At 39.9% G+C, this 25,850-nt stretch overlaps 2 protein-coding genes across 27 annotated transcripts in view; both read left to right on the top strand.

The window, feature by feature from the left end:
- Positions 1–8,443, top strand: part of PRLR (prolactin receptor) — a 155,532-nt gene extending 147,089 nt beyond the window's left edge. For all 24 annotated transcript variants that reach the window (XM_064403800.1, XM_064403801.1, XM_064403799.1 and 21 more), the window contains one exon: positions 55–8,443. In XM_064403800.1, the coding sequence (XP_064259870.1) occupies positions 55–1,044 (990 nt within the window). In that variant the 3' untranslated portion in view covers positions 1,045–8,443. The remainder of the gene's footprint in view (positions 1–54) is intronic.
- Positions 8,444–10,612: 2,169 nt separating this feature from the next.
- On the top strand, positions 10,613–25,366 carry AGXT2 (alanine--glyoxylate aminotransferase 2). Of its 3 annotated transcripts, none has more exons than XR_010352667.1 (14): positions 10,613–10,742; positions 12,100–12,185; positions 12,558–12,742; positions 13,034–13,157; positions 13,998–14,092; positions 15,196–15,289; positions 16,334–16,427; positions 17,247–17,347; positions 19,059–19,151; positions 19,891–20,023; positions 21,107–21,233; positions 22,638–22,787; positions 23,119–23,217; positions 24,649–24,688. XR_010352667.1 is itself a non-coding variant. In XM_064403823.1 (14 exons), the coding sequence occupies exons 1-14, from the start codon at positions 10,712–10,714 to the stop codon at positions 24,763–24,765; spliced, it is 1,494 nt and encodes a 497-aa protein (XP_064259893.1). In that variant the 5' UTR covers positions 10,613–10,711; the 3' UTR covers positions 24,766–25,366. The 3 variants fall into 3 exon arrangements, 2 of the variants coding, with proteins under 2 accessions (XP_064259893.1, XP_064259894.1); XM_064403823.1 differs by having other exon boundaries at positions 21,107–21,195; positions 22,635–22,787; positions 24,649–25,366; XM_064403824.1 differs by having other exon boundaries at positions 10,614–10,742; positions 21,107–21,195; positions 24,649–25,366.
- The last annotated feature ends 484 nt before the right edge of the window (positions 25,367–25,850 follow it).

The following is a 25,850-nucleotide window of genomic DNA, read 5'->3' as shown; positions in this document are numbered from 1 at the left end:
TATAATCCCTAAGGCTGACAATGAAAAATTATATCCTCTTCATTATACCTTCAGACAGGAAAATCTGAAGAATTACTAAGTGCTCTTGGTTGCCATGGTTTCCCTCCAACATCAGACTGTGAGGAACTACTGATAGAATATCTGGAGGTAGAGGACAGTGAGGATCAGCAGCTCATGCCAAGTCATGACACTCCCAGTAAAAATACAAAAATTATACTCAAGGAAACAGACAGTGACTCAGGCAGAGGGAGCTGTGATAGCCCTTCTCTCCTCCCTGTGAAGTGCAGGGAATCCCGCAGCCTTCCATCTACTCTTCAAACACAAGATGTAAGAGCTAAAGAGAAGAAGGGGGGGAAAGGGAGCTGGGACACTCAGTGTGCAACACTCCCTTGTGAGAGTATAAAGTCGTGCACATGGCTGGCAGCTCAGTTACCCAGTAATCAGGCTGCTATGTTTGCCTACCACAGCACTGTGGAGGCATTCAAGATAACACTGAACACCACAAATGTGAACACTTCACCAATTTTGGTGGGAAATGAAGAAAATCGTCAGTCGCTGTATCCTATTGCTGAAACTGCATATGATGACCTGGAAAAGATAAGCGAGATGGAGTATTCCAAAACTGACCAAACCACAGTGCAGGTCAGACAAAACGAACATAGTAACAAGTCACCTTTCCTGAATCCTAAACTAATGGACTATGTAGAAGTTCATAAAGTCAGACAAGATGAGGAGCCAACACTATTACTGAAACATAAAGAAAACAGTGGTAAGACCAAAAAATGCACTGTTACAGGAACCAGCAAAGAATACACCAAGGTCTCAACAGTTGTGGACCATCATATTTTAGTATTACTACCAGATCAGCGCAGCCAGAACACACCTGTATCTCAAGAACCTGTGGCAGAAACACCTCAGAACCCTCAGCAGAGTCAAGCTGAAAAGAATACAAACTACAGCACAACAACTCCAAGTGACTCCAGAAAAGACACCAGTGGATCAGACTACATGGATCCATCTTCCTTTATGCCCTCCTTTAAATAACCTTTTATTACAGCACATACCTAGTAGTTACACACAGTAAATCAAAATCACGTAGCAAACAGTTCTTTAGAAAAGCCTGGCCTCCTATGTGCATTGTACAGGTAATAAAATAATCTGTGAGTCAAGGTAATAGTCGTACACATAAAGCCTGGATCATTAGCACACATTTCTGACACAGTGAAATGAGGAAATGGGTCTTGTCTGTCATGAAAATTGCATTGTAATATAATTGTTCAGTTCCACAAAACTGGTTGTTTGATGAAGCCTGAGGAAATACCACGGATTCAACAAAGTTGAAAATTGTTACAGGTCAGTCAGCAAACCATAGCGATCTGAGCAGTTCCTGCATTAGATAAGTCATTGCACAACTGTATTCTTACCTACAATGTGTTTTTTCTGAATGCATTTTGACACTGCATTAAGTTTTCTTTATCTTTTTTCTCAATCCTTGAGAAAAAGAAGCTCTGGTACATGACAAATCACATATAAAAGCGAATGTATTCTACAAATTGCAGTAAAATAACAAATTATCTAAATATATTTTTGCTTTGTTTCAATGTGACAGAAAACTGCATCCCATTTATACCCTAGTCCAGACAAACCAAAATGAAAAAGAAAGCAGGATAACGTGTGATATACTGCCTTACTGTATATAATATACAATTTTACTTTAATATAACCCCATATGTTTAACTATGTATTTTTAAAGGCTATTTTTCTATTACCTAAAAAAGAGCAAAATAAAATATTTTTTAATTTCCCAATGCTATTTAGCTGCCTAGGAACTTTTCTCTTTCCTTCTGCTGAGGCAGTAACAAGTAAAGCTATAATTTGTATACAAAGCATAAAATGAAACTTTATACTAATTAAGAATATGGAGACATTTTTAAACTATATTTCTAATATATTACAGATATATTACTATTTGAATTGTAAATTATTTGTTTCACAGGTTTTTTATTACCTGTAATTATATAATTAAAATAGAGTTTAGGTTTTGAGACCCGAGGTTCTTTCCCTTTGAATTTGTACTCTGATGCCAATTGTAAATGACATGGGTATCTCCTGTATCCTGCACTTTTCTCTGAGCCTGGAAGTAAAGTTTGATGTCAGACTTTTCATAATGAATCTATGAACATTAGTTTTGAAATCTGCCTCCAAGGTCTGATTCAGACCTCCACTGAAAAAGCAGTGGGAATGAGGAGATGAGTCCCTGTACTTTGGCTGGTCATGTGTCCCAAGAACAGCAGTGGGAACAGTAAGAGTCCATTATATCCTGTGTAACTGAAGACAGAATCAAAATGGTACTGTATTGGCTGCAAAGTTGCTCTGGCCTTCCATCTTGAAACAAAAGTTTAGTTGACTCCAGAAAAGTATGACCATGTGATGACTAGTTAAAAATGGGCCAAGTATTTAGCCAGCATCTCTAGCTTCAGGGGAAACTGGAAACATAAGGTGAAGTAATGATCCTGTACCTGTGGAGGAGAGTGTATTTGATAGATGGGCTCTCTTTTGTTAGTCTCCTTCCTGAACAGCTTGACTTTTGTCCATATTTTTATGATTTTATGCACTGAACAAGCCTTCCTGCAGTATCACATACCTGCTGCAGAGCCAGACAAAAGAGAATTTCAGATTTTGAAGGTCCCAGAAGGCCATATCTAATTCAGCAAATCAGATTCTCACCCTTTACCTTCAAAGCCATGGAACTGCTCAAGCGTAGGTTGGTAGAACCACCTAGCCTTTGCACAGGCATGACATTAGAACTTAACTAATTATCTGCGTGTCTATAAACATATGTGGTAGTGTAGACTGTAACATTAGGGTGGCATCAGATTTAGAGCCTGTCCTCTCCACAGGCAGCTGCCCACTTTCAGGGCCTGATCAGAGCAGTCTGGATGCTCCACTGAAGGTGTGGAAAGGTATCCTGGATTCCTAATTCAGCTGCTTATTTAACACGTGAAGACATGAAGGGGCTACTCCAGCTATCATAGTTAATAGAACAATTTTACCATAGACACTCCATCTGTTGTATATCTTACAAATTTCTAGAGATGCTAGAAGTACTGCAAAGAAACTCTTGAGTTATGAGGAAACTTGTGTTTGTGGAAGCATGTAAGCTGACAACACACTGTGTCTGACAGTGTTTTATTAACCCTTCAGTTTTCTGACTGAATCTGACAGAGCTAATAGGATCAGACACATTCCTCTTTCTTTACACAGATAGCTCTATCTATGTTGTTTCCTACACCTAATGATGTGTATAAAGATATGCTGCTACAGGCCTTCTGGGATGTATCTAGTAATGCACAGAAGCTGTAGTATCTCATCAAGCCTAGAGCCTAAAGATGTTCCTTGTAGAGTAGATTTCTTGGGTTAGAACACTGATATACAACAGCAACAGGCTGTTCCCACTGTATCTTTTTACCTGAAGTTACTTTTCACCTGAAGCAAACAGACACAAAAATTAGCAGATTTTAAATGTATGATTCATCCTGCCTAACTGTAGGCATGTGTGCATCCAATAATCCACACAGAAAGACAGGGAGTTTCTCTTCTTTGTCATAAATGAATACTGAAACTGTAAAATAGTTGTAGCCTAAATTACTTTATATGGTGTTGAACATCTCCCACCTTTGCTGATGAATGTCTCAATATGCCAAATCATCATGGCTCCCTGTGAAAAGGGGCAGTCAACTACAATGGAAAAGGGGCATTTGCTTGCTGCTTTGATGTTTTGGGGGATTTGCAGGCTAAATGTAATTTGAACACATTGTCATAAATATATTTAATACTGGAAGCTGAACAAATGTGCAGATAGATTAATTTTCCCTTCAGTTTGCTTATATTTTCCAAAGCACCTTGTTCCTCTCAGTGGCAGAGCTTCTGAAGGTGACCTTAAACATCTGAAAGTACATTAAAAAAATAAAATACTAGTGTTCTGTAGAATCAAAATAACCTTCAGCAAAGTGTTTGGTCCTTTGTTCAATTTTTTTTCTGTTTGCAACAATATTTTTGCTTGCAGGTCTTTAAGCTTTTCATTAGGAAGTATATGAGTTTTTGCAGCAGTTCTACAGAGTCAATCAGTGTAAAGTTATGGCACACCAGTGGGGATAAACAGGCTCCTGATACATCCTTTGATATTCAGAGGGATGAACAGAATTTACTCCAGGGACAGGGATCAGCCCTTTAACTCTTGCACCATTAGTCAAATGTTTCACTTGGAATAATTATTTCAAGAATGTGAATGATGTTTCCAATGTCAAAGTTATCCATGTGTCATTTATAGTGTGAATTACTTTGTAATAGTATAAAAGCCCTGAAAGGTAGCATAAAGACTCTTCTACATAATTAGTTTTACAGAATTCCTAAAATTGAACATACATATTTTATTTAATTACCTTTCCTTCTGACTCAGACTAATTTTATTAACTTTTTTTCTTCAGTATTGGCAAATATGATTCATTACCATACAGTTGTTTACTAGATTTATTTTTTTTTAGCAGAGACATATTTGATGTACAGTTTCCATATTTCTGTGTAATATTTCAGACTTTAGAAGAAATTCAAACTAATGAATTGGCAAGTGCTCACAAAGCTCAGTATCACACATGATGAGGGCTTTAGCTTTGGTCTTGATGATACTATGTAACTACAAAGAATATTTAATAAAAATACAGTTAATTAGCCTAATATAATATTAGTAAGAGGATGTATGTGTTTATGGAACAAACTGTAAAACAAATATGTAATGATGATTTATGTCAAACCAGTGAATTCTGTAGTATATCTGTCTGTGTGTCTATGTCTAAATGGCTGAAAAGTAAACAACTGCTTTAAATGTCATTCAAGTATCCAAAGTGTAGTAGCAGCAGGTGTTCAAAATGAATAAGCAGAATTTTTTTGTGCTCTCTGAAGCATTGTATATATGGGGTTTACATCAGCCTGTAAGTGTATTTTGTAATTTCATGGCAACTATAAACTGATCTGAAGGTGTTGTGCAAGGAAACTGAAGTCGTGTAAGCCAGTTGATAAACATCAGACATCTTCTACAAAGCCATAAAGAAAAATGAAGTGAAAAAAGCATCCTGAGATCAAGCATCACATTCTCAAATAATTGCTACCTCAGAGGTTTTTTTTTGCTCCCTTTAAAAGGCAAAAAGAAAAGGCTTTTTTGCTTTGTGTGTAAATTTGTGACTCATTCTATCAAGAATTTTAAAATTTTATTTGTAAATTCAAATTATTTTTGTTAACAAACAGCTTGTCATGGAATCATCACTTGTGTGGCAGTGGTAGTATGAGGATAGAATATTTGAGATGTGCAGCGAAATTAAATGGTTTTAATATTGGGGAGGGGCATTTAAAAAAAAAAAAAACCACTAAAAAACCAACTAAAGGAAATTCCACTTTGTAAGAATGTCCTTGGTGCCCAGATGGATAGTCAAGCATCAGTCCCATTCCTGACCTGAAAAGTTTTTTGCCACTATTTGTATTTCCAGGTCACTAGGACTGATTGAGCCAATTTCCCAGAGGTGCTTTCATTCTGGATCTAAGCTATGGAACTTGGTATTTATGAATACTTGCTATTTAGAATTACCTGTTTTCAGCTGAGTTCCTAGGAAGCAAGCCTTTCAATTCCGTCTCTAAATGAGTAAAAATGGAAAGCCCTACTCTCAGCTATCTCAAAGTCTCACTAAAATCAGGCTTCAGTTCCTGTGGGTGTGGAAAGATGGACTGAATTACAATAATTTTAATAACCTCAGCCTTGAAAACCATTTTGAAACAAATCAGGGATTTTCTTCATTTTTCTAGTGTATGTCGAGCAGAAAAATAAAGATAAATGAATGCCTAAATATATAATACATGGGGATATAAAGAGCTTAAATATCATAGAAGCATGGAACAGTTTAGGTTGGAAAAGACCTATAAGGTCATAGAGTCCAAACGTTAACCCAGTCCTGCCAAGTCCACCACTAAGTGACAGGGAGAGAGACAAGATTGCTGCATGTGACAGAATGGAAAAGGAGTACAGTCACTATGGGATGGTACATGGTAGATGATAAGGGGAAAAATGCATTTTGACTACAGCTGAAAAGAGGAGGGGAAGACGAGAAAATGGAAGGGAAATAATAAAATATGAGAATAGACAGTAAAAAATAAGCACTAGCAGAACTTAGAGGAGTGATAAATGAGTTAGTGAGGGGAAGAAAAGAAAGAGAAGAAAATGCTTTAGTATCAAAAGTGGGAATGTGCGTAGCTACCTGATACACAAAAGCAGTAAAGCCTTATTGTTGGCAGAATGCTGAAAACAGCTACTATGGATCAGCTGTTTCATATGAGCAGAAGAAGTCCTATACATGAGATGTGGTCATTTATTTTCTACCGGTTACAGGATTTTTCTTCCCTTTGTCTGACATTGGTCCCAGGCAAAAACAAAACTTGAAGAGTCAGGCTCTGCATTTGGTCTGACACTGCATTTCCTACATTCCTAAGGGAAAAAAAAAATTCAAGAGAAATAAATGCATAACACTGTTTTTATAAACAACCTTCTGTTTTTCACACAGATATATAGGTGAGATTTCTTTATCCATTTACATTGTCCCACACATATGTCTACCATTGTTAAGCATTGTTCTGTTTTTATTTAGTATATATAATGCAATGACCTAGAAGCTCCAAGAGAAAAAATACTTTGGGGATATTACTAAGCAGCCTCTTGGCATTTCTGGGCATTGTTTCAGTTTGTACCTGTGACAATGTATCTGTTAATACTTTCCTTATTCAGAAAGTCTCTGTCTTGGTAATAAATTCTGAAAATTACCAAGTTAGGTTTAAAGTACATCTCTTCACTATGTTACATTTTTAAGAGGCACTATTATATCTGTTGGAAGTAGTTAAGAAAAATACCTGCATTAGTTGTGTGGCCTCTTAGAGTGCTGATATGCTAAAAGCTGATCTTATACTCAAGATGTTGGTGCATAGAGCAGTTAGATATAAAAAGGTCTTTTTTTATATATTCCTCTTTTTGGAAGGTTTATTGTCCTTTTTTACTCGGTGATGCTGCTTGTCTTGGATCTTGACATTATTTAACTGGTTTTTTTAACAATGCTGCTTTTGAATCTATTTTTGTGAGCTGCTGAGTACCTTCACCTTATTTTGACATCAATAAACATTGAAAAATTTCATTTCAGTTCCCACAATGGTTAGTTTTAGAGACTTGTAGCGCTGAGTAGAATTTTTAGAGGATGCTGGAAATCATTGTACAAGTGACTTGTAGAAAATGTCCCATCAGTAGGATGCAAAACTATATATGTCTAGAAAAAGGCAGATTTTTCTACAGACAGAACTATAATGATGTCCTATCATATTTTTTAATATTCATAATGCTGTAGACTACTCTTAATTCTCATCCCTTTGTCTTTCATTCCAAAAGGGAGAGGAAACTACTGCTCAGCTATACTTAGAAAAAGCTCCTGGGCTGCTTTAGTGTTGTTTATTTTTCATTTTGGAAACTATTTTTTTTTCTAGTCTGACTACAAAAAGGGTTCATCTGATATAATACAACCATCAGTTCTTATATATGTGTTATATTGCTCAGAGATACTCAGCACTATCTTAGCTTCTGAAATATTTTTGTTGTTTTTGTGTATGTTTTAGTCATTGTGTAAGATGTAGCAGTACTGAGGGCACTGTTATGCAAAAGTACAGCCCAGAAAAAAAGTTAATCATTAACTAATTGTGTTTGTTCAAAATTCTGATGTGCTACTAAGTGAGGGTAAAAGTCTCTGGAATTCCCTTGCCTTTAATTGTGCCAGCAGACTCTCAAAGTAACAAAAATTGCACCTTCTGAATAATATCCAGAAAAAACAGTATATTTTCAACAGAGAAAGAGATGACCCAATACTTAGAGCAAACTTATTTCCATTTGCATAAACCATTTCGTTGGTAGATTTGCAATACAGCATTTTTTCCACTACAGTTTCAGAATTTGTATGCAATGTGGAACATGAGAGGTTATTGCAGTGTCATTACTGTAGCAACAGAATGACTTCAAGCACAATTATTCTTTGAACCAGATCCAAATTTTTTTTTGTAAATTTCTAAAATACAAGAAGTTGTAAGAATTAGATTCCATATGTTGTGTGTATATTCTTTGGAGAATACTGGTATAAAAGTAGTTGCTCAGGAATTCTTCATTGTTTCTAAGTGTATCTAAAGGAAAATGCTTTCAAACACATTTTTTAATGCTGGCTTTACTAAAATCTGTTAGTGTTTTCACTTGTAAGATCAATATTGTTATGAGGTCTGTAGCTTTCTGATGAATTTTTTGATCTTTTGTCATTGTAAAAATCTCTTTGCAATGGTGTTCGCATTTCAGTTTAATAAAAGTTCGTGAATAAAATTCCCTAATTTTGCATTTTTTCATGATGTGCAACACTTCTACTATATAATATATAGAAAGAAAAAGGAAAATCGAGGCATCCAGGACACTCTGTAGAGCAGGATCCTGCTGTCCTCCATGGGGAAAGCTCAATGATAGATATTTAACCAATTTTGGTGCACTGAGCAATTGAACAAGGTAACACAGATGGCTCACATACCAGGTCACAACTTTTATGTTTCTTTATGGCTCTTCATGTTGTTTTAAATCATATTTATCATTGAAATTCAAGGATTTGTTTAGCAAAGGTAAAGTTTGATCAAGTAAGGTTGGGGGCTGGAGGGGTCCTAAAGTGTGTAAGCACTGGCCTGGTTACTAGTGGATATTAATCTCTGACACTTTGCTCCAACACTGGGCAATTTTCCTGCAAAACTAGGGCTGCCCCCCAGGCTACCTGTGGTCAGCCTTCTGCCTTAGGAGCAGGGTCATCAGAAGCACTGTGAAATACCTCTCACTGGCAAATGTGTCTAGTTACACTGTGTGCCAATTTCCATTCCTGGAAATGCCACCTTGACCCTTGATTCTTAATTATTACAAGGATGTTCTGGTTTTGGCTGGTGCAGAGTTAATTTTCCCCACAGCAGCTGGGGCTGTGTTTTGGATCTGTGCTGAACAGTGATGATAATAGAGATGTTTTTGTTGTTGCTGAGCAGAGCTTACACAGAGCCAAGGCCTTTTCTGGGTGTGTGGGAGGCTGGAAGGAGACACAGCTGGCACAGGTGACCCCAGCTGAGCAAAGGGATATTCCAGACCGCGTGACATCATGCTCAGTGTGAAGTACTGAGTGAAGACAGGGCATTTGGAGCGATGGTGTTTGTCTTCCCAGGTCACCATTACACATGACAGGCCCTGCTCCCCTGGAGATGGCTGAACTGCAGCCTGACCATGGGACATGGTGAATTAATTCCTTCTGCTTTGCTTGCATGTGTGGCTTTTGCTTTTCCTGTCAAACTCTCTTTATCTTGGCCCAAGGGTTTTCCAGCTTTTACCCTTCTCTTCCTCTCCCCATTCCCACTGGTGGGGAACTGAGTGCGTGGCTGCCCGGGGCTTGGCTGATGGCAGGTAATGGACGAAGGAAATACAACTTCCCATTGTTTTGACAAAACCAAAACAAGGGAATAAATGGGTCATTAGCATTGAAGTTATCCCTCTCAGCTTACCTGCCACTTTCTCCCCATCCACCCAGTTGTATTTAACATTACACAGTTCACAGAATTGCATACTGGGTCCGGTTGAAGGGCACCACAGTGGGTCATCTGGTCCAAAATCCCTGCTCAAGCATCACCTCAGGGAACACAGCAGAGGACTGCATCTTGTGCTTGAGTATCTTCAGTGAGGGAGACTGTCTTCTTTACTGTGTGTGTGATTGTGCTCTTCCCCTGCATGATCACATGCAGTGATTTTTCTCATGTAAAGATTCTTCTCATGTTCAGGTGAAATTCTCTGTGCATCAGTTTCTGCCTGCTGTCTCATGTCCTGCTGCCTGGTACCATTGAATAGACCTGGTCCTTGCTCTGACCCCTCCCTGCAGACACTGACAGACAGGGATGAGGTCCCCTCTCAGTTATCCCTTTTCAAGGCAGAACAGGATTGATTTTTTCAGCCTTTCCTCATAAGAGAGATGCTCCAGTCCCTTGATCACCTTTGTAGCTCTGCTGGACCCACTCCAGGAGCTCCATGTCTCTGTTGTGCTCCAGAGACCAGCACTGAGCACAGACTCCAGGTGAGACCTCACTAGAGCTGAGTGGCAGGGCAGGATCACCTCCCTGGAATTTCTGGCCGTGCTCTTCCAAAGGCATCCCAGGATTCTGTCGGCCCTCCTGGCCAGAGGGGCACAGCTGGCTCATGCACAGTTTGGTGTCCACCAGGACCCCCAGGTCCTGCCCCACAGAGCTGCTTTCCAGCAGGTTGGGCCCAGCCTGTGCTGGTACCCAGGGTTGTTCCTCCCCAGTGCATTTTCCTGTATTGAATTTCAGAGTCCTTCTCTGATCACTTCTCCAGCCTGTCGAGGCTCTTCTGAAGGGCTCACAGTCAAGCTGTGTCAGAAGAAGACCCGGGATGGGACAGCGCAGGGTGACATTAAGGGGGCAGCACGCGGTGACGCACCGGGAGAACAGCACGGTGTGACACCGGGGGACAGCACGGGATGACATCAGGGGAACGGCAGGCGGTGGCAGCGGGGGGACAGCGCGCACGTGTGGGGGCGGTGCCGTGCCGCGGCGGGCGGACATGGCGGGGCGGCTGAGGCGGCTCGGCGGCGGTGAGGGCGCGGCGCGGGGGGCGCGGGCCGCGGGGCCGCGGGGCCGGGAGGGACGGCGGCGCCGGGCCTGAGGCGGGGTGGAAGCGCTTTCGGTGTAGCCGCAAGTCCCGTGGGAAGGGTTCCCAAGGGTAGAACTGCCCTGACTCGTGGGTTTGCAACTGTTCTTTTGAGACTGGACTCTTGTGGGTTCTAAATTCATTAGTGCTGCAAGTGGTTGTAAGGGAAGTGACGTTGTGTCTTATTAATTTCAGGAAACTTTCTTTTTCGGTCATGTACATTGCACATTGTCTTAGAAATTGGTTAAAACCTTTGGCTTTTAAAAACAAATGTGTAACTCTTAGTAGATAGTGTTCTAGGTACAGAAGTAGAGTCTCTTGAAATAATTCCTTGCAGAATCACAGGATGGGTCGGGTAGGAAGGGCACACAGTGGGTCCAGCCTCCCTGCTCCAGCAGGGCCATCCCAGAGCACTTGGCACAGGATTGTGTCCAGAGGGCTCTTGAATATCTACAGCGAGGGAGACTCCACAACCTCTCTGGGCAATCAGTGCCTTTTTCTCACACCTGCTGACTTGCGTGGGCAGCTCAATGAAAAAAGCACGACGGTGTGATGTTCCCATGATTTTGGAGCAAGGATGGAAGATGCCACTGGAGTTTTCAGGGCCCTAAGCACAGCTCGTGTCCCCTGAGCAGCCTCCCCCAGGCTGTACCCCTTGTGCAGGAGCCCTGTTTGATCTCTGCCCCGAGCAATCAGTCCCTGTCTCAGCTGAGCCCTGAGCCTTGCCGCCAGCCCAGCGCTGGCTCTGTCTCCTGGGTGGACCTTGCATTTCTGCTGCAGCCTTGTGTGCAGCCCCTGGCCCCGTCTGCTGCTCCTGCCTGGGCTCCCTCGGTGCACCCTGGACCTGACTCAGCTCCATTGATGCAGGGCATTCTTGGTGGACCCTGCTTTGCCCACCTCGTTCAGGTCTGTTGAACCTCTGCCCTGCTCCCTGGGAGCAGTGCCCATGCTGCAGTCACCCTGGGCACCTGACTGTAGAGCATTCACCCACTGCTTCCAGATAAGAACTTGTATTAGAAACAGATTTTATTTTTAAAATAAAAATTGTTCTTCTGTCAAAATAGATGTCCATGTAAAACTGAAAACTTGAGACTTCATGGATGAAACATAAACACCTTTCTTTTAAAATTACGTGTATTCTGCTTCTTATGTATTTTTCCCCAAAGAAAATTTCTCACACCAAAACAACCTTCCAAAACTTTCTGTGACTGTAGATTGTGTGTTCATTGAACAAGCTTATTGAGCAAATCTTTCAGGTGTGTAGTTTGCCAAGTGTTTCATAATTCTTTACTATTTTATAGTTGCCTTTAGGCAGCAGAAATGGAAAAGTTCTGTCTCCACACAAGCAAAAATGCCTCCTTGTGATTTCATACCTGAAAAATATGAAGTAAGTCATGCATGCTACGCTGAATTTAAATAAAGCTTCATTACTGGGTTTGGGTGATAGGTTCATCTGCTAAATATTATTATTTTGCTTCTTTGGGCACAGCCCACCTGCTACAGCCAGGATGTAACCTGTAGATGTACCTGTGTGACAGATCTGTAATTTGAAAACATTTAAGACGGAGGCATGTGCAAAACAGCAGCCTTATTTCAAAAAGCTGAGTTTCAGAGGTTTGTAGAACAGCCTTCTATGTGCCAGAATCTGTTATGATCTTAATCCTGTAGACAGCTGTGTAATCTATGTGCTCCACAACAACTCTTTGAGTCTGTACCTTTAGAAGACATGGATGGATACTGACTGTTTTATTCCACTCAGTCCTATCCATATGAACTGGTGCAGAAGATCCGTGAACAAAATATTGCGCCGTCGCTGCGAACATATTACAAGAAGCCACTGCTGCTGCACCAGGGACACATGCAGTGGTTGTTTGATCATGAGGGACGAAGATACCTTGATCTCTTTGCTGGAATTGTTACCGTCAGTGTTGGACACTGTCACCCGTAAGTATGTTGCTTTTTGATTTATGGTACAAAATACTGGAAGAGACACCTGTGCTTGTTTCTGCAGCACTGTGAGCCTAAAACCAGAATATAACTTACCGAATTGACATGTTTCACAGTTCAGTTTCTGCTACATTTTGAAAAATTCATTAATTTGATCTGCTTGTTCCTCCATCTGGCACACGGTGCAGCATCTGTGTTTGCAGAATCAATATCACAGAGGTATGTGCATGCATGAGTGAGGAGTCTGTGTGGAATTCAATCCCTTTGTCTCTCCCTTGCTACATGCAGGAAGGTAACTATGGCTACCCAGAAGCAGCTGGCTCGCCTGTGGCATACCACCAACATCTACATGTACCCAGCAATCCACGAGTATGCGGAGAAGCTAACTTCTCTTTTTCCAGATCCACTGAAGGTAAATTGCTTCTGACAGGAGCAGGGGCTGGTGAAGTGGGTCTCTGTTTATAAGAAGTATTTATTACATAATTGAGAGCTATGATACCTCTAGAGAGAAAATCTGTATGGGGAATACAGAATGTCAGTTAAAGAACATGAGGGTCCTCAGGGCTTTTTCTTTAGACCAGCTGTAGACAAGCATATCCCCAATTTCTGTTCTATTTGTTTTCTCCCTTCACTTGTCACTGTGAAGAGGCATTGCAGGCTTAAAAATTACTTTAGAGGAACAAAGAAGATGTTTACTATTATTACATATAGCTGGCATTAATTTTCTTGATCTCATGAAAATCCACAGTGAAAATTGTTTGACAGTATTTTGTGTAGTATATATAAATGTTTACCGACAACTAAATAGATAAACCACAAAAATATCACGTTTCATATTTACTGAAATGGTAAGAAAAATAATTTTTGTTTTCAGGCAAAATAAATTGGTGACAAAATGAAAGTGGGCTAGCAGAAGAGCATGAATCTAGCGCAATCTTAAAAATGGAAGGACAGTAAAAAAAATTTAAATGTCTGGCTTAGTTTGACCCAACACTTTAAATTCTTTCCATCAGAAATCCATCTTAGGAAGTCCTGTAAACTGAAACCTTTTGAGATTTTTCTGTACCCGCCGAGAGCACATCACTTGGATCTTTGTTCTCATCTATAGTGTAAGGGCAACGTTAATTTTATTGTGGTGAGGTCACCCTGTGGCAGTGCCAGGCTAGAATTCATTGTGTTACTAAGGAACGTGGTCTGATGCCGAAGAAGGAGGTTTTTTTGTGCTGTACTGATCCCAAGTGTTCTCCCACAGGTGGTTTATCTCACCAACAGTGGGTCAGAAGCCAATGATTTAGCTATGTTCATGGCAAGGCTACACACTCGTAACTTCGACATCATCTCTCTCAGGTAATGCCAGCGTAGTTTCACAAAACTACTCTGTGTATGGGATCACTCTCTACGTGCCTAAAACAAGAAATTACTGAGAATTCTTTCACCCCAGGTCTGCAGAGGAGAATGCTATAAAATTACTTTATTTGACAAAAAGGAGTAAACCAGGAGCTGAAGTTTTCATATAGCATGTTAGGACTAGTTTTCAATAAAAATGCAACCTGCAATTTTTGCTTGTGTTACCTAGAAAATGATCTGATGTCTGTGTTCAGGATGTGCTTTGGTAGACTTTTGTTCATGGCCAGACCAAGACTGAGCAACTGCTTCATTCTTCCTCCATTTCCCTTCTGCAGTGCCCCTGTGTGTGGGGTGCAAAGGTACCTCTGGAGCAGCAGTGCAGTGAACCTCAGCAGGGAACTGCTCTGCCTGGGAGCTGATTTTTGCTTTGTTTGCTTTGCTGCCTTGTTATTCTGTCAGGGCCCTGAACCACAGTTCACTGCACAGGTACACAAACTGCTCTTCGGCTTAATGGCAGGAATGGATGTGGGCTGAACACCAGTACACTGTAAACACCAGCGTAAACAGCTCACTTTACTGGGCAGCCCAGGGCACCTCAAATATTAGAATAAAAGGCCGTGTTAATGAAGAGCTGTATTTTTCTGTTACTGTGTTCAACAGAACAGTGGGTACCTACCTTGCTTGTGTAGCCTCACTAACCAATTTTGATTTGTATATAAAATTGACAGCAAACCACCACCTAGTTTAATGACTGGCAACACCTGTTAGAGACAGCAGCTGTTTCCAAGATTCAAAAGACAGAGATGTTTGCTCTGTAGGGATCAGGTGCTACAGCAGAACTTCATGAGGCACTGGCTGAATTACTGTTGGTTCCAATGATTGTATTAATCTCCTCTCAAACATTTCTTCACAGTTTTTATATTTGAAATAGCAGAGTCAAAAGGCAGAGCGAAAAATGGGAGTAGAAATCTTCTTTGTTGAAGTGCAACAGTGCACATTTTCCCCAACAGTTTATATCTCAGAAGCATGCCTTCTCAGAACTGATATTCCTCCAGACAGTTCTTGGAAATGAATGATGTTGATCTGCTTTGTTTTTTGAACAGAGGAGGATACCACGGAGGCAGCCCTTACACGCTGGGTTTGACATCTCTGACTCCTTATAAGCATGGTGTTGCCAATGGCTTTGGCTGTACAACTGTGAGATTTATTTTTAAGTAATCTGGGTAACTAATAGTTTATTTAGAGTATTTCAGCAATTGCTATGCTTTCCGCTCTCAAGCCCTTTATAGCCACTAATCAAAACTGCAGTATAGCAGTTTCTGTTGTGTAAATTCAACAAGAGCCAGAGTCCCCTTTTCTTCTGTGGATAGTTTCTTAGGCTTATTTGAAGTTAGGACAGCCAATAACACAAGTGATCCATGATTTGCAGTTCTTTAGTCATGCTTGATGTTGCATGGGAGTCTGTGTAAGGAGCAAAATAATGTTCTGAACCCCCTTTTTCAAGTATGCTTTGGCAGATCTGTGCAAAGCTGCTTTCAGGTGGTCTGGAGCAGATCCTTCACTATAATGAATGGGGATCCTGTTTCAGCAAGACAGGAGACACGTCTGTTCAGGAGATCCACTGAGGTTAAATGGCAGTATCTTATGTCCCTGCCCTTGAGCAGATTGGAGTAACTTTCTGTCTAGAAGCTGCTATTGCTGACTCCAGTAGTTACAGGTGGCAGCTCAGCCACACTATTAACCATAGGAGGGCTCATCTACAGCAGCTTCCCAGCCTGTCTCAGTGAGTGCCTGAACTCGTGGTGTTTCATCAGCAGCAAGGATTAGAAAGCTGGAGTTGTCTCTATTAGATCTGACTGTCTCACTCTACTTTGCAGATTTTGTTCATATTTCAGATTACTGAAATACTACCAGCAACTCTTAAAATGCTGGCATTACCTTTAGATAACCAAAATCCTGACGAAGAATGAAAAAAGGAATACAAAATCAGTTGAGTGGCTATTGCTGGAACAGTCTAAACTTTTTGGTTTCAAAACTGTCTTGGTTATTTGGTGTTACCCCCAAGTGTTCTTCACACAAGTTCCTTGAACTGTGTTTGCCCCTTGACTCTAACAGCTGTTTTTCTGTTTTGCCATTAGTCATTAGATCAAAAGATCTCACAGAAAGGTGTCATCTAATCTGTAGCTATTTCTCTTATGCCTGACGGACAATGTTACCAGATATTTCTCTTATGTCTGACAGACAATGTTACCAGATGTTTTTCGTGGTCCATGGGGAGGCAGCCATTGTAGAGATTCTCCAGTGCAAACTGTTCGAAAATGCAGCTGTACTGAAGGTTGGTCCGTGACAAAAATTTTTGGATTACAAAATACTAGAGGGCTGTGAAAATAGGTTATAATTACCTCCTCAAGCAAAGTAGATATTTGATTAGGTTTTGCAAAAAAAATATTGCAGAGAATCTCAGGACCCTGCATCCCAATGGGAAAAATATGGGGCAGATGACACCACATTCTCAGATTTCTTCTTGAAATCCCAGTGTTTTTTTCCAGTATTTGCCATGACCAACTCTGGAAGCTGTGGAACTCACTTCAGCACATCTGGAAGAACAGAAGTGTTGATGGTCTTTTTTGTGGTTTCTAAAGTTCTAACAGCTTTCCAGCTCTTATATTGGAATGAGGCAAATAGTAAGGACAATCAGCAATAGGTGGAGGTCTTACATGGGGCAAGATGTTCCATACAAAACACAGTGTAAAATCTCCTCTACTGCTCTGCAGCTAACAATTCCAATCAGTTTTTCTACTGTTTCAACAAACACTTTTTGTTATTATCATTCATATGCACACATAACAGAATGGTTTGTTTCTAGTTCTGCTGTCCCTGGTGGATGGCAGTATTAGCCATACTAATTGTTCTGTTCTTTATTTAAGCACAGACTGTATTCTCCAGAATGCTCCTACCTGCACTAACCATAGAGTACACATTTACGAGAAGAGACTCTCTCCTTTAATGTTTAGCTTTTTATTGCTCATTTGAGAGGTGGTATTTACCACGCAGTCATAAAACACTTGTTGCTTAGATGCATAGTTTCATGTTTTGAAGCCACTTTTTTGTCATATTAAGTAAATTCCCTTCAAACTGTTTCCCCTGTAAACAGGTGCATGTCTTGCAAAAGACCAGTACATTGAACAGTTCAAAGATACTCTGAATACCTCAGTGCCCAAGACAGTTGCTGGATTTATTGCTGAACCAATCCAAGTAGGTAGTTTTTCATTTCTCAGTTGTTGTTATAAATGAAAAATGCAAATTAGCCAATTTTAATAAAAATATGAAAAATAAAGTTAATTTCACGACCGTAAAAACAGTCTCGACAGCCACCACCAAGACGGACAGTGTATCACCCCCGGTTGGTGATACGGGTGAACGTGAGGAAAGGACCAACTGGCACCTAGACCTCCCCGTCCACACCAACTGCTTCAAGGTAGCAGTTCTTATACAGTGTATTTGGCCCGCGGCAGAAGTCTTTGTTTCCTTCTGAGTTCTTCATATTCAAGTTGATTTCTTTCTCTGTCTTGAGCTGTACAAAGCCTCCGTCCGGGAATAGCAACATCCACTTCCCTGGTTCCCGGAATCTGGCATTCAAATTCACGGTGTTGATGGTCCTGGTCTCCTCAAGATGGGCATCTTGTCTGGGCCATCAGCACGTCTTTGGGTGTAGGTGCTTTTGAACGCTTATCCTGGGTGCAGCTGGAGTCCCCTTTCGGATTGAAATGCCGTGATGTCCATCTGCCGAGGTTTCGGTTGCTTAGATTTCCCAACCTGAAGGAAAAAGGGATTCTCCCCCCCCCCTCCACAGTTTATTTCATACACATATATTTTTATACAACGTTTATTTCCACGAATTACTAACTATATTCCTAACAGTTGTGATAGCACAAGTAGTGTGAAATAAATACTCAAATCTGATATTCTTTAGCTGCAGCCTGAACATAGATGTTTGCTGAGTCTTACTGTGATTTTGTAATGTTTTAAACACCTTAAATGTTTGAAAGATTGGATGCACGGCCTTCAAATTTCAGCTTTTGTCACTGACTTCAATGGAACTAGAATTTTTCTTGTGAAATTAAACACAGAATCATGATTAAACATACACATTTTTTGCTGCATCTAATAGTGGGTGTGATGCATGCTATGGTTTGGCTTCTATTATCTCCTTTCAATTTTCATTACTATTTCTGCAAACTTTTAACTCAACCCCCTTCTGCCTCTTTTAGTCATGTCATCCACTATATTTTTAGCAGCTGTCCAGCTGTTAGGCCACAGGATTCATTCTCCTAATGTTTCACCCTACATTCACATTGAAAACAATTGCTTTATATGTGGTTCTTCAACAGGAAAAATTGAGAACTTATCCCATGCAAGAGAAACAATGTGAGAACTGTGTCTGCAAGGGAAAACTGCAGCAGTTCTCTGGTTTTTGCTGTTTTCTAAGTATTTACATACTTGAGTCTAAAAAGCTATTCTGGTCCAGGTGCAGGGTAAAATTCAATTTCCAAGGCAAATGCAAACTGTCAAGGTGAAAAGACTTTGAGGAGACAGTGTTCTAAACAAATGAACCAAAGAAGGTATATGAATTCTCTGGTCAACTTAATCAGAAAACATTTTCTGGGTTTTGCTGTGTGTAAATTTTCACGGTCCTTTTTTCAGCAGTTTATTGTTAATTGACTTGGTCTTACAAGGATCATGGCCTCGCAAACATTCCTGCCAGCACAACCAGCGGAACAGCAGGCAGCACTCTGGAATGGGATTGTGTGAACAGGGGCTTTCTGAAGTGATTTCATTGCTGGAGACAGAAGCTTGTAACAGCCAGTCCTGCTGTTACCTGAGGGCTGCTAGGTTTTTTTTTTTCTCAAGCAGAATTACTGTTTCTTTGTTTGTTCCTGAAAACATTGTGTTTCTTTCTTGGCAGGGTGTTAATGGAGCTGTTCAGTACCCAAGAAATTTCTTAAAGGAAGCTTATCAGCTTATACGGGAAAGAGGGGGCCTTTGCATTTCAGATGAAGTAAGTCAGATTTTTTTACATAAGAATTCTAGAGTAGGGTACTTGTGAAAGTTATCATAAAAAAAAAAAAACAGGTGAAGCCTGGAAATAATCTAAGTGAAATGCGATACATTTCATAGCTTAAGTTTAACACAGTGTTAAACTGCATCTTTCCAAGTATAGGAGCCTCCCAGTTTTTACTGCCTTTTTTCTCATTTCGGGCAAAGGTAGTATTTGTAGCAGACTTCAGTCCTTACCTTCTGGGAGCAGTAAATTTACACAAATATGCAACAAATAGCAACAAGTAGCAATAAATGCTACTTGTGATGCAAGATTTGTCAAAATAACCCTTCCTTTTATGAGTATTGTTGACAGACATAGAATACAGAAGAGACTTGATTGCTGTACCTCTGCAAATATGTTTTAGTAATATAATTTTCTTAGCTAAAACAATATTAAAATAGCATCAAATGCTTCAAATGTTTTTACATTTCCTCTCCACTTTGAAATGGACACTGCATCTTATTTGTGCATCTCACCAGGCTTAAGATATGATGATATGTTATCACATGAAAGAAAAACCCAATTACAATAAATAGCATTTTGTGTAGAACCATCTGAATAAGAGTCCTAATACAAGTTGACTCCAGATATAGTTGCTGTTTAATGCAAATCAGTAACAATTGAAACACAAGAAAAGGAACTATATCATAAAGTGTGAGAGAGTGACAAGCATTTCTCTGTATTTTTCCTTTGAAAGGTACAGACAGGATTTGGGCGGACTGGCAGCCATTTCTGGGGGTTTCAAACTCATGGTGTAGTCCCTGACATCGTTACTTTGGCAAAAGGAATTGGTAATGGCTTCCCAATGGCAGCTGTTGTTACAACAAAAGGTATAAGTGTTCTGTTCCACTATGATCTAAAACAAAATCATTACGAATTATAATACAAAATAATTACTGGTGGAGAGATGTGTTTAAAATGCTGATTGTTACTTAAACCTTTATCTCAATCTATCTTTTGATAAATGAATTGGATCCTCATTGCTTCACTTGTTTCACCACATGTGCTGTATCAGTACAGAGTTGTATTTAGATGGGTTTAGTTGTATAACTGAAGCAGGAATGAACATGTAAGTGGTTTGTAGAGCTGGTAAAGGAGCCTGAATTCACTGTTTTACTGATAAATATACTGTGAATAAATAGGGCAGGATGTTACTGCTTGATTCCTACAAATAGCAGGCTCAATCTAGTGAGGAAAATCTGTAGAAAGCCGGTGAGAGCATATGTTAGAAGCATGACTTTTAAAATAAGTTTTGTTTTAGTATCTGCTAGGCAGTATAGTTTTTGGAAATACTCATATTTTGCACAGACTGCTTTCAGGAAATTTTGCTGTGTTGTCTCCAGTAGAATCGGAGTTGACCCACAGCAAATGAAATTGTTGTTACAGTAACAAATGCTTAAAGCAATTCAGTACAGTTACCAAACAAGGTGGAGGAGGCCAGCAAGATGATCAGAGGGGCAGGGCACCTCTCCTAAGAGGAAAGCCTGAGAGAATTGGGATTGCTCAACCTGCAGAAAGCTTTGGGGTGACCTATTTTGTCCTTCCAGTGTAAGAAAAATGGAGAGGAACTTTTTAGAAGAGCATGGAGTAACAGGACAAGGAGGAATGGCTTTAAACTGAAAGAGATTAGGTTTAGATTAGATATGAGGAAAAAAATCTTCCCTGTGAGGGTGGTGATGCACTGGCACAGGTTGCCCAGAGAAGCTGTGGGTGCCCCATCCCTGGCAGTGCTAAAGGCCAGGCTGGATGGGGCTGGGAGCAACCCAGTCTGGTGGAAGGTGTCCCTGGCCATGGCAGAGGGGCTGGAACTGGATGATCTTAAAGGTCCCTTCCAACCCAAACCATTCTGTGATTCTATGATTCTGTGATTGTATGAACTGAAGAAGTAACCAGTGTTGTTCTTTTTCTTTTAGAGGTTGCAAGTTCCTTGGCTCAAAACCTTCACTTTAATACGTTTGGAGGAAATCCTTTGGCCTGTGTAGTTGGAGCTGCAGTTCTTGATGTAGGGAGAATATTACACAAATTCGTCGGTACCACAAGGTCTTTGTATCAAAAGATGAAAGTTGCATATATAAGTTTCTATGTGGGCACTTTTTAAAATAACTAAGTGAAGTGCATAAACATATGCATGTATACGTGCATGGCCAGTGTGTCCCATATACAGTAAAAAGTCCTGATGAATTTAATTGCAAAAATTTTCAGATCTCTAGAAGGAGTAGGAGCCCTATAATTATGGGCAGAATTATCTTTATCATCTTTATCTCCCTTGGGTTCTCTACTTTGTTAATAAAATTGTAGGAGAGTACTTACTCAAAAGCCTTAGTTAATTCTTTCATAGCACTACACAAATCCACAGCTGAGAAAATTGATTTTCTGGCATACATGCTCAGCAAAATTTTACTTTATGCTTTATGCATAAGGCTTTATGCTTTGTGCTTACTTTATGCTTTTACCTTATGCTTAAAAAAAACCCCTTAACGACCAGACAGTTACAAATACCTAAAGTCAGAAATTCTTCTGGAAAAAAATTACCTAATGAAAAAGGAAATAGAAAAATGTGCAACATATTTCACTTATTATCCAGTAGAAAATCAGTCAGTGGGTAGTAGGTCACTAGTACAAATCAATTTGTCTTGATTTTGCACAGAGCATTCATTCCTGAAGCTCACTTCATTACAGCAGACACTGATTCTATTAATGTTATTTTCCTGAGTGGTTTGGGGGGTTTAAGCTATTAATAAGATGGATGATTGTATAAAGAACCCATATTTTGGGGTCCTTTGACTCTGAAATAATTTGGAGGCTGGCTCTGAAATAATTCCAAGGAAATTGTTAGAGTCAAGAAGAATAAAATAGTTAAAAGAGGAAAAAAAAAATAGAAAGAGCTACTTTATCTTCTGTAATTTTTAAATGTAGTTTTTCTAAATGCAGATGTTAAGTTCATCTAATGATTTGTGTGTAGGTGCCAGTACGTGCCTGCAAATAAGAACTGTGATTAAGGAAGACAGTGCAAAGAATGGAGAAAAGATTGTTATTAAAAAACATGTTGTTGCTAAATATAATATTCAAGCTGTTCCCTGCCTAGATAAGCCTAGTCAAATTGTATTCTTCTCATGATACTGAAAAAAATATTCCTGTAAGATTTTGAAAATAATCCTTCTGGTCAGGTATTTTCCAGTTACAAGTACATGTGAACAGGAATTTCTGGATTAAATTTAAGTATTAAGAAAAATGTGAAAAGTGCCACAGAAATATCAAGGTATTATGTACAATTGTATTCTGATGTTGTTAAGAGGATTTTAAGAGAAGGAGAATGTGAGCAGTGAGGTAGTCAAGGAACAGAACAAGGAAGTGAGATAAAAAAAGTGTCAAGTTCAATGGGGATTAACAGAATGAGTTGAAAGCTTTTCCTACAACACTGTCATGGTACTTCATTTTAAGCAGGCTATTGAAGAAGATGGTCTACAAAAAAATAGTGAGGATGTGGGGACATACATGCTGCTGGAGTTGGCTAAACTACGGGATAAATTTGAGATTGTTGGAGATGTCCGTGGCAAGGGACTTATGATTGGAGTAGAAATGGTGACAGATAAGGTTAGTGACTTCATTCCTTTCAATTTACAGTGCCATTGAAGGTTTTATCACACTTTATTTTAGTTGAAATAATGGAAATATTTCCTGTCAAAAGGCAGACAGTGCAGTGGGAAAACACTGCTCTGGCTAAAAATGAGCCAGAACATTCCATCATTCAGCTGTTTCACAAGCTCTGAGTAAACAGTGACATGCCCTTAACTGCACAGGCTCATGAGAGCAGGTAAGTTACGCAGGAAACATTTGCAGCTAGAGTTGGGATTTATTGGAGACTGGAATATACATCTTTGTCATTTAGAATATCTGAGTGAAGTTTAGTATTTCCTTTCCTTAGGACAGCCGACGCCCCCTTCCAGCTGAAGAAATCAATCAGATCTGGGAGGACTGTAAAGACATGGGGGTTCTGATCGGCAGAGGAGGGCTCTACAGTCAGGTACTGAACCTCTGGTTATAAATAAAGCTTATTTTCTATCCTTGCTTTCCTCAAGTTAAGTTAATTTAGTTTAGTAAATAAATGTTTAATGTTCCTTATTTTAAAACTGGGAAGGAATAGAAATATTATTCTTTTCAAATATTCTGAACAAGCTCAGACCTTGGAGTTTTCCTTCAGAGGGACAACTTCCCCTAAAAAACCACGGTACTACAGTCTATGCAATTTAGAACTCAGGACCAAGTCTTTGCACAGTTTATGTTATCACCTGACACATCAGTACAAAAGTGGTAGTTCTTGGAGTCTGGGGAGCTGGTAATGTTCTAATTCTATGGTAATTAAAGGGAAAAAAATGGTGTTGACAGCAAGTTCAGCAACAGCACAGAAGAGAGACTTGGATGTGAAGGCCATGAGCCCACACCAGCTGACAGTGTACTCCACGCTGTAGCCAGGACACTGCTCCAGCTCCCTGCAGCACTCAGTTAATGGCAGAGAATTGCCTCAGGGCTGGCCCACTCAAAGCCCTCTGACACAAAGGAGGCAGCTTCCATGTGAGATGGATGGAGGGTAGCTAAAATAAATCAGATACTGTCTGTGCACCTCATCAGTGCTTCCCTAAGTCAGAGACCAGGAGGCAGGTAATGAGCTGAAGTTCAGTGCAGTAGAATCTCATTCTGTCTGATAAGAGGGCTGTTTACCTGTGAGTGTTTGCTTCAGCAGGGGCTGTGGGTGGGAAAGCCCATTACTCTGCTTTTCCTGTATTAAGTCCCGTGATGTGATGCCAGAAAAATCTGAAATTTAAGATTCTTATGGAAAATAAACACTCTTGGAAACATGGATCAAACATTCAGATTTCAGAGACTATGTTCTTGACAAGTGTAGCTGTACATACAACCCTTCCTGATCAACATCCTTTCCAGCTATGGCACCCTAACTACAATACAGTATTTAGTGATTCATTCATAATGCATTCTCTTAAAAGCCTTTTAAAACAGCCTATAATAAAGCAGCAAATCGGCTGACACAATGCAAGAGCCTGCCACTCTGAGCAGATACTACTTTTCCCTGTGGTGGAGCTGCAAGGAAAGAAAATACGTCTGTCTCCATTCTTTCTTTGTACAGATCCATCTGAGATTTTACTCTGTCTCTGTCTGCTGAAACAGACCTGCAGACACGACCTACTCTACTTAGGTCTTTTGTGGAGGCAGTTAGGTTATCAAGAGGGGGTCATGAGTCAGATGCAATTCAGAGCAGTCAAGTTCAAAATTGCTCCACTTCAGAGTACATTTATCATAAGCCTCAGCGCCTGCACTGCTGTTCTCCTTTTTTCCTCACTTTTTTGGGGCGGGAATGCTGACCCAGATAGGCTGCTTGAAACCATATTCTTTCCATACAATTTGAACATTTCTTTTTCTTTTTGTTCTCTCTCCTCAGACATTCAGAATTAAGCCTCCTATGTGCATTACTAAGAGGGACGTTGACTTTGCTGTGGAAGTATTTCATACTGCTTTACAGAGACACGTGGAAAGAGCAGCTGCAAAACAGAATTGATTTGTTTCCTTACACGAGAGGCACACACAATCCCTTGTGACCCAGACTGGGCACTAATCTACCCTAGAAAATAAAATCACAGTGGGACAATTACATGCTTGTAAGAGCAGTCTGACAGATACAGTGTTCAACAAAGGATATGGTGCAATCTGTTTTAAATCTGCAGTTCAGTTCTACAGTGCTGATTTGTATGAGCTGCACACCTATTTTGCCATTATCAAGAAAACCCTGACTGGATTAACAGGGTATCAAATGGAGAGGCAGGCATATGTTCTTTTCTCTGTGAAAATCCTATCAAAATCAGTAATTTTTAGAAAGAGTGACAGAAAGAGTTGGGAAAGAAATTTCAGAGTTAAAACTGTTTACCCTGCCTATGAGGACACACTGTAATTAGAGCATTACAAAAAGTTTGCACAGTTGAGATGTTTCCAATTACAGTAATTATTTTTATCATGGGGATAAGAAATCCAGTCATCTCTCTCCAAAATACACTTCTCTTTTCCTCCTGTTGTTTTTGGGATTGCACAGCACACCCATTAATGATTTTGTAAAGGTGCAAACTCTGAAAGGTGGAATAAAATAGTCTTTCTTACATAATCACTTTTTAATGTGTAAGGGCATTGCTTCCTTCAGTTTCCAATAAAAAAGCAGATGTTGTGGACAGTCAGCAAGAACTGTACATTTATCATTTTAATTTTATTTCAATTTTAATATTGGAAAAATTCCTTGACCCAATAAAGTACCATGTCAGGTTGGGGGAGGAGAGTATTCTGCCAGTACTTCAGAGGAACTTTGGTAGCAGAGCATCAGTACCTGTCCAAATCTTACTCCATGGTTCTAAACAACATTGTACAGCCTTTGCTGAGTACTGTCTTATCCAACTCCATTCATAACTCCTACGTACAAAGCAATTCCACTCCAAAATCAGGTGTTTGTTATCCCACCTTTTTTTTTCCTACTGAAGATTGGACAGATAATGCATTTAAACAAAAGCAGTGTCTTTCCTTAGAAATCAGAACAAATTAATTCATTCGTGTCACTCAATTTCTCCCTCACTTATTCCAGCAAGGCTCTTCCACTAGACT

This window comes from Passer domesticus, chromosome Z (assembly GCF_036417665.1).
Source record: "Passer domesticus isolate bPasDom1 chromosome Z, bPasDom1.hap1, whole genome shotgun sequence".
In the NCBI taxonomy this organism is placed as follows: Eukaryota; Metazoa; Chordata; class Aves; order Passeriformes; family Passeridae; genus Passer; species Passer domesticus.
The sequence above is the reverse complement of the archived record's forward strand: the minus strand, read 5'-3'. Positions and strand labels throughout refer to the sequence as shown.

Bases quoted from the DNA above. Each gene is read 5' to 3' on its own strand.
- AGXT2 (XM_064403823.1), top strand. From the start codon at position 10,712: ATGGCGGGGCGGCTGAGGCGGCTCGGCGGCG. The intron at 12,743-13,033 runs GTAAGTATGTTG...TGCTACATGCAG, and splicing joins AGTGTTGGACACTGTCACCC to GAAGGTAACTATGGCTACCC. The intron at 19,152-19,890 runs GTAAGTCAGATT...TTCCTTTGAAAG, and splicing joins GCCTTTGCATTTCAGATGAA to GTACAGACAGGATTTGGGCG.